General features: G+C 35.3%; 1 protein-coding gene across 1 annotated transcript in view; it reads right to left on the bottom strand.

The window, feature by feature from the left end:
* Window positions 1–5,643: 5,643 nt before the first annotated feature.
* The window catches only part of prom1a (prominin 1a), a 71,330-nt gene continuing 68,907 nt past the window's right edge, over window positions 5,644–8,066 (bottom strand). Inside the window, exons 18-22 of the mRNA XM_053323413.1 lie at window positions 7,129–7,182; window positions 6,965–7,045; window positions 6,814–6,882; window positions 6,250–6,339; window positions 5,644–5,763 (exon numbers count right to left, since the gene is read on the bottom strand). Of these exons, the coding sequence (XP_053179388.1) occupies window positions 5,644–5,763; window positions 6,250–6,339; window positions 6,814–6,882; window positions 6,965–7,045; window positions 7,129–7,182 (414 nt within the window). The remainder of the gene's footprint in view (window positions 5,764–6,249; window positions 6,340–6,813; window positions 6,883–6,964; window positions 7,046–7,128; window positions 7,183–8,066) is intronic.

The following is an 8,066-nucleotide window of genomic DNA, read 5'->3' as shown; positions in this document are numbered from 1 at the left end:
AGAGTAAATTGCTTGTTAAATGGACATCTTAATAGCCATTTAAACCTTATATTCTCCACTATTGATCCAGGAATCGAAACTCATTCTGGTGTTTCGCTGCAACAGATTGAACAAAATAGCTCAAATCTAAAATGTAAGAGAGCAAACTTACTATGCAGTATTTTAGTTCCAGTTTTCGAGGGCACTGGGAAGACAAATATTGAAGGAAATATTAATTAGATGTATTAAATTATTAAGTGAATAATTCAAGACTTATTGTAATACTTATTCTAATTTTGAATGGCCCAGGAGATTAATGTAGCTGTGGCTGGGGTGTGAAATAAAAGCATAAGAGGGCTGTTGATGATGCTTTCCTGATGCTCCATTGAGGATTGTATTGCTTCTAAAAAAAAAGTCACTATTTTTACAGTACTCCTATATAACCTGCTTTCAACTGGGAATAAATCAATATAACCAAGATATTACAAAGTTATATATCCAAATTCCTATATCATCTGGGAGAAAAAGTTATTTACATACTGTGACATGTAATATATCAGCAAAAAATTTCAATTCATATTGATTCTGAAGTATTTTCTTAATGGCAAATGTTTGTTATACTGCAATCTTAACTTTACATGATGCATTTTGTGACAATTTCTATGGCCTAATCGTAATTGACTAATGATGCAATTAGTTAAAGAAGGACAGTGTACCATTTGAAAGAAAAAAAAACAATGGTTTGTTTTACATAGAAACATTTGATTTAACAAACAGTATTGTGACAATGTTACTGTAGCTGACTGTAGATATTATTGTATAAGTGACATTACTGAGTCTTAGCATTTACTTTTATCCTGTAATTGTCAGTTGTGGCCATGGTGACTGCTGCTTAGAAAAAGTTACATAGTCTTGCTTTAATATAAATGTCATTAAACATGATCAACTTGTTGAGGAATGTGGGGCCTCTTGAAGGCACATCATGTTCAGTTTGAGTTTGAGATAGATTTGGAAAATAATACCTGCTTATGCATCTTAACAGGATTCTGTCCATACCCTTTTATTGAATATTAACTGGATATTATGTTTGCTTATTTGCAGTGTGTGAAAGTTTACTCGGGCTGTTTATGTTGTTGTTGTAACAGTGTTTAGGTTTCCCTTTTGGCCAGGTCTTCTGTTGAAAAGATTGAAGAGATTTTAATCTTAACAATCTTTGCAAAATAATTGCTTTGCATGTCTTTGCAAAGCAATTATTTGAAGGATTCAACTGAAAACCAAGTGAATGAATTTAAACATATAAGGCACATCAGACAGGCTACTGTTTGTTTTGAAAAACAGTCTTTTTTTGGTACTAAACTACATTACTCTAAATTATCATCAAACACAGCAAAAAACAACCTAGATGATAGAGGTAATAAGCACACACAGCATTCCTTTTCTAGAGCACACTGACGAAGCAGTCACAAACAGTCAGACATAAATACCGTGAAGACATTTATGGCTCGTTAGTGATTCCAAAATTAGCAGTTCTCACCATGATGGTTTTCCTGCAAAGTCACTGTGAGCAGAAAAGCACTAAAACAAGCTGTAAAGAAGTGTGAGAGGGTTAGTTTAGACGGGTACGTAAGAAACATAAAGAAATACGATTAAGAATGAGGAGAGAGATTGGATGGATTCTTGGCAGACAGACAGCAGGGTGAGATGACAGCTGCGTGACGGACGATTGAAAGGAAAGTAATAAAATAAAACCGGTGTTAGATTAAAACAGAGGTCTGACACGTTGTACCTTTCAGGAGCCAGAACAAAAGCCGGCTCTCTGTCACCAGTCGATGTGCCTCGGAGGAGCCGAGGCCCGCGGGAACCTGTTCATAGTATCATACGTAGGGATGCTACCAGCACAGGGACACACACACACACACACACACACACACACACACACACACACACACACGGGAAAACATTAACAGCATGGATGTAAAATTCAACAATCACCATTTTGTGAAGCCATCACCTGCTTCTCTCAGATATTTAATTTGGCAAAGAGGAGCAGGATGAAGGGTTCACGAGGCAGAGAGCAGAACATGTAATCCTCTGAATTGTATCGGCTGTTAAAGGGGCAATAAGTAAGTTTTTTTCCAGTCTGAAAACATGAAATACTGTTTATATTAGTGTATCTCCGTAGGGTAGATGGGTTGATTGATCAATAACAGGGAGAAAAGGATGATTTTACCTGTTTCTGAGATTTGTGGTACTCTGGCAAATTTAAAGATTAGAGGAAACATTTTGTATTAGTTTGATTCTTTTTGTAATAATCCTAATTAACCCATGTTGTGTAAATGTGATGTATTTGTTTGTGTCACTTCATAGGTTAACGTAGTTTAAATAGAAACAAAAGGGTGAAATGTCAGTGCTTTAATATCTACTGGCTGCAAAAGTAAATATAACTTATTGCCCCTTTAAAGTCATACTTGACTTATTAATTGTTTTAATTCCAAAAATGTAGACAATTTAATTTGTGAAAATGCTCCAGTTTTCTAGGTGATTTATTTCAAGCTTTGACAAATTTTCAGTGGGTGTTTTTATACCTATAACTTATTTAGCACAAAAAGCATTGCTTACTTGAAAAGTGGCTAGCTTATTTTAGAATTAAACTCTTCCACTGTAAACGTACATGTAATTTAACCCTTACATACTATTCAGGGTCAAATCTGACTCGTTTTAACATTTGAGAGTGGTTATACACAGTTTTCTTTTAGCCAGACTTTTCTTAATGTAAACAACAGCATACATAAATAAAAGTAAAGTGCATCATGTTTTAAAAGTGCAGCTGATTCATCATATTCTAAAAAAATGCTCTCCTGGACCATAAAATAGTGATTGTGGATGTCTGTTTTCATAATATTTATCAAACACGGGGATTAATCAAACATTTATTGATGACTGATGGGGAATTTATGAATGTGATTGTGAATTGATGTAGATACGTATTATGAGTCAGAATATGAACAGTGTGTAAGGGTTAAAAGACAACACGTTTTAATGATGATTTGGAGGATAATTGTAAAAGCATAGACCAGTGAGATGACTGGTTTTAGTTGTTTTGCTCTCTGCCTTTAGTTACTGAAACGTATCCTGGTCCAAATGCAACTTAAAAATATAAAACATGCAGTTAGACATTTTTTGTTAGATTAAGGAGAAAATAAAAGGAGCAGCATTCTCAGCATCACACCAAAGCTTGACATGCTTGCCTCTCTCTGAACAAAATGATCAGGTGTACATTCATCGGATTTTGGCTGACTCTAAACGACAGGAAACAGGAAGATTTTTCATTCCGTGTGAGTATCCCAGCGCGCACACATGCAATAGGTTAGTGACATGGTAAATTCCCCCAAACCACACTGAACATGAAGCAACAAGTCTGAGAGAAAGGAAGCAAAGATAGCAATAATATCAAATGGGAGGTATTGAGCAATACATTTATAAGAGAAAATTCCTTTTTGTTGCTGTTATAACTATAAAGTAGGTTTCTTTTCACTCTCTGGGAAACATACTGATTCACTTTCTGTCTGAGAGTGAGGTGAGAAGATTGATACCACTAAGTCCCACTAAGTACTGTATGGAGCTAGAGCCAGTAGGCAATTAGCTTAGCTTAGTATAACATAACGACTAATGGAAACAGGAAGTCTAGCTGTCTCCAAAGTTCAAAAATATGATTGCCTTTAAAACACCCGAATGTCATGCTGTAGCTTGTTTTGTTGTTTAATCACCTCGCACATGTGGTTTCTAGCATGAGTTAATCACTGGAACAATTTCATGATGAACAACCGGTCAGCGAACGTCATGGGAACTGACTTGTTGTTTGCCAAGAAATACAGTAATTACAGTAACGAATGACACACGTGTGTTAAGTGAGCTTTAGAGGTTAAGCTAAGCTAATCGTCTCCTGGCTACAGGCGAGAGATGTGAGAGTGGTATCGATCTTGTCATATAAACTCTCAGAAAGTGAAAATGTTGAAGTTTTCCTTTAAAGCACCTAATAACAAATATGTTTAAATTAAAATATTTTTTTACTCGCCTTTAAATAAATAAAAGGATACAAAACACAATCAAGTTTTTAATGTTATTGTTCAATTTGGTGACCTCCTGATGTGTCATGTGTGTACGTGCAATGAATCAACTCCCTCATACGCATGCACTGCTTCTGGCCATGTCATTAAGCTTGTAAAAAAAAACAAAAAAACAAAAAAAACCCACATTCCCAGACATGCCTTCGCTCCCCATCACATGCAGTCAATATGATTGATATAACATTTACCTCATCATCATAGGATTTGGGATACCTTGTGAGTGCTCACTATGATAACCATTATTACCAATTTCCATACTGAAAATGAAATATTGCATACAAAAAAATAGGGGGATGAAAAATGTAAAGTGAGAGACATGGCATGCTGATAAAACTTTTAGAGTAAAAATGCTTATTTTTGAGTAGCCCAACATTGCAATAGTGTTAGGACATAAATATGTTTTTAAAAGTATAAACCATAGTTTTCTTTTTTTTTCCATTTATTTACACTTTGACTTACAAAAAACAGGTGAACTTGTAAGGTAATGATTGCAAGAGCCCTTCATGAAAGGTAAGGGGCACTTTTAAAAGGTAGCACACGACAAGAAGCCACATCATCCACCCATATAAGAGCAAGTCCAAGCTTAAAAACGTAAACCAGCACCAAGAATTTAGTAAACAAGTCTATGTACAAGATTCAGAGAAAAGCACAGAGTGATAGAAGTTGAAAAGCAGAGGGAGGGAGGAGGGGGGGGGGGGGGTGGTATAATGTCTTACGTTTTCATGGGAATTGTCTCAATGCTATAAAGATACACAAAACAAACAAAATAATAATGTTATTGAAATGTTCAGCCATCGAAATGTACCAGAAAGTAGCCACATGACCAGAAACGCCACTAACTGAGACATTATGTTGTATTCATGTAAAGCTGTGACCAAACCAGAGAGGGTTGACAAAACATCTATGAAGAAGAAATATGAATTGACAAACGTGTCAATGATTCTTTGTAAAGTGCCAAGTGCTTGACAGAGAGGAATGAAACCAAAAAAAAGAATAAAAAATAAGACAAGATATGGAAGATGGAAATAGTAGAAATGGTTATCACAAAGTAAAATGCCAAGTCCCCGAAACAGAGGAACTACAAAGAAGAGAGAATAGGAGAGAAAATAAATGAACAATCAATCCCAAGATTTCCCACGACAAAAAAGAAGTCTTTAAAGTTATTCATGTTGTATTGAATCTAAAACACAGATTAAAAAAACTCAATACTATCAAATAATACTATATATTTTCAAGAAGGCAAACTACAAACGGAAAGGTTTTCTTCTTATAATTAGAAGGAAATGTTTGCAGAGCATGCAGAGAATAAGAAACTAGAGATGAGAAGGATGTCCTGCAACCATGTACATCATATAAATGAACTACTGTAATGACAACATACTATCTATTAGAAATTGCCAATCATCATCTTTTAATCTCGTCAAGGGGGGTTGGTATCCAATCAGGGCAACATATATTATTTTATACTCTATATATTATAACATACAAGATAAATGCATGTGATTTATATGCAGTTGAAAAGAAGGAAAACAGCTACTCACTCGTCGTAAACATCCTCTGTGTCCATCCTGCGGTAGAACTTGGCTAATTTCACTGCAAGGATAACACTTGGGAGCAGGAAGAGGGTGCTGCAGCCCAGACCCATCCAGAAAGTGTTCTGTAGAAAACATTAAATATTAGTATTACTGCTGTTTGAGACAAAGAAATATATTTGAGGTTGGCTTTGGGAAACAGTAGTCAACATTTTTCACCATTTTCTGACATTTTATTGACTAAACGACAAGTTCATAGAGAAAATAATGGGCAAATTAATCGATAATGGAACATTTATCACTTTAAAATGATTAGAATAATCCACTGATCAATCGATAATAATAAAGCAATCATTAGGTGCAGACCTTCAAGCTATTATTAAAAAAATATATATATTATTATTACATACATTTGCTGACATGTATGTGTAGATGTGTGTATGTATGTATGTGTGCTTATTAGAAAACCCTCTAACCTTTTAAGAGATTTGTGACCGAAGTGGTTGTATTATAAAGTATCAGACCCCCTTATCTAGGACCATACCTCTAGTCTTTCATAACATGTTCCCACATGATAAATGGGGTTTCTGTCCCTGTATCACAATCATTACCATAGAGTCGATCAGGAAACTGCAAGCTATGATCTCCGCTGTGTCCACCATGTTGCTGAAGGGCTTGCATGGTGCTACCTCCATGGCCAGCTGCAGAAAGCAAAATACAAACAGGAAACGTCAGTCACATATCTGATTTAATACATAATGTAAATCAACATATGACTGTTTTCTGCTACACATTGCACAGTAGGCTGCTGCACTTTTAGTGAAAACAAGAACATTGAGATTGAAATATTTAAAAAAAAAAGTCCCATTGACAGTTGTGAGATCAACAAAACAGCTTCAGGCTTCAAACATCTTCTTGACTTTGTTTTGAATTCTCTGGTTAACTCCAGCAGAAACCATATGTGCCACGAAGCAAATTCCTCAAATTTATAGAGGTTGTAACTGTTATATTTGTCGACTCTATATTTACTAGAATGCTCTTGCGTAACATTCAAAGGTCTTTGCCTGAACATAAGTCTAACACTTTGGTTTTGACTGAATTAACATAAACATATAAGTCAACATTGAGAAGTGACAACCACATGAGTCTTGGCAAGTTAGCACATTAACACTTACAGATGTTCTGACCCATTCTACGTATTGATGGAAGTAGCCAACGAGGGTCGCTGTGTATTTTTCTGTTTCCTGAGGAAGATTAGGACATCATGTTAGTTGTATGTCCGTTCTCAATTGAGAATGTTAGCAAAGAAATTAATCCTGTAGTTACCTGTTTGATTAAATGTGTAGCATTCTGGGAGATGAGATATTGTGCGATTTCAATGGCCTCAAGAACTGCTAAGACTTTGTTCTGTAGAAACCAAACAAAATATTCAAGTTAGTTTAAGGCTAAACTTAAATCCAGATTATAGAGTGGAGGACTGGTTTACTCACCGGCAGGTCTGACGCTGTTCTCTCCAGGAATCTCATACTCTGGTTCAATGCGCTCTTTAGAAAGTAAAAAAAAAAAAGTAAGTTAACATCAGCAGTGTCAAAAGTCATGAGGTCATTTTAACACCTGGAAATGTACGCAGATGAAACATGTGAAGACACCAGGCAACACCGAAACTGAATGAATGAACAATATTCTGTTTTCAGTACAAGCATGCTGAAGAATTTTGGTCCAAAATTAAATATCCACAAACTTAAGAAAATTAATTAATTGCATGTGAAATAGAAAAAAATAGAATAGAGTAAAATCGTTTCTTGGCTATCCATGACTGCCAAAAAAAGTCAAGTGTTGAGTCTCCTGAGTGGCTGAATTAAGTAGTTTTTCTTTTCTCAGTGAAATGATTTGACATCCTTTGAAATATAAGTCAGAGTTAGATGGGAAGATCGATACCTCTCTAATTTTAAAGGTGCTATCGGACTTCTCACCAAACTTTTTGCAAGAATGTGAATAATTGTATTTTCCAAAATTCCTTTTCAAGTGGATAACATCTTGACACAAAATTCCTTATTGTTAACACCATAAATGACCTTAACTTGAATGTAAATACAAACACACATACAATATAGTACAATACCATCCAAAATGACATATATGACATATCTCAGATTACTACTGTACATGTCAAGTGTGTTTATATGAATGTTTCATGTACTGTAATGGATGGGACACTAAATACACAGGATGGAAACATTTCTGCTTACCCTCGCTCTAACATATTTCTTGAGGTTGAAAGTGGGGGAAAAGAAAAACAAAAGGAAAAAAACAAAGAAAAACAGTAAAAGCCGAGTTGGAGCACATCACTGGTCTAGAAGCTAACTGCTGTAAATGCTTGATGCTTTTCAAAAGAATGGCATTGCCTTTGACAGAGAAAATAAAGCTG

Source organism: Scomber japonicus, chromosome 8 (genome assembly GCF_027409825.1).
Source record: "Scomber japonicus isolate fScoJap1 chromosome 8, fScoJap1.pri, whole genome shotgun sequence".
Classification (NCBI taxonomy): Eukaryota; Metazoa; Chordata; class Actinopteri; order Scombriformes; family Scombridae; genus Scomber; species Scomber japonicus.
Note: the sequence above shows the minus strand (reverse complement) of the source record. Positions and strands in the feature narration are given on the sequence as shown.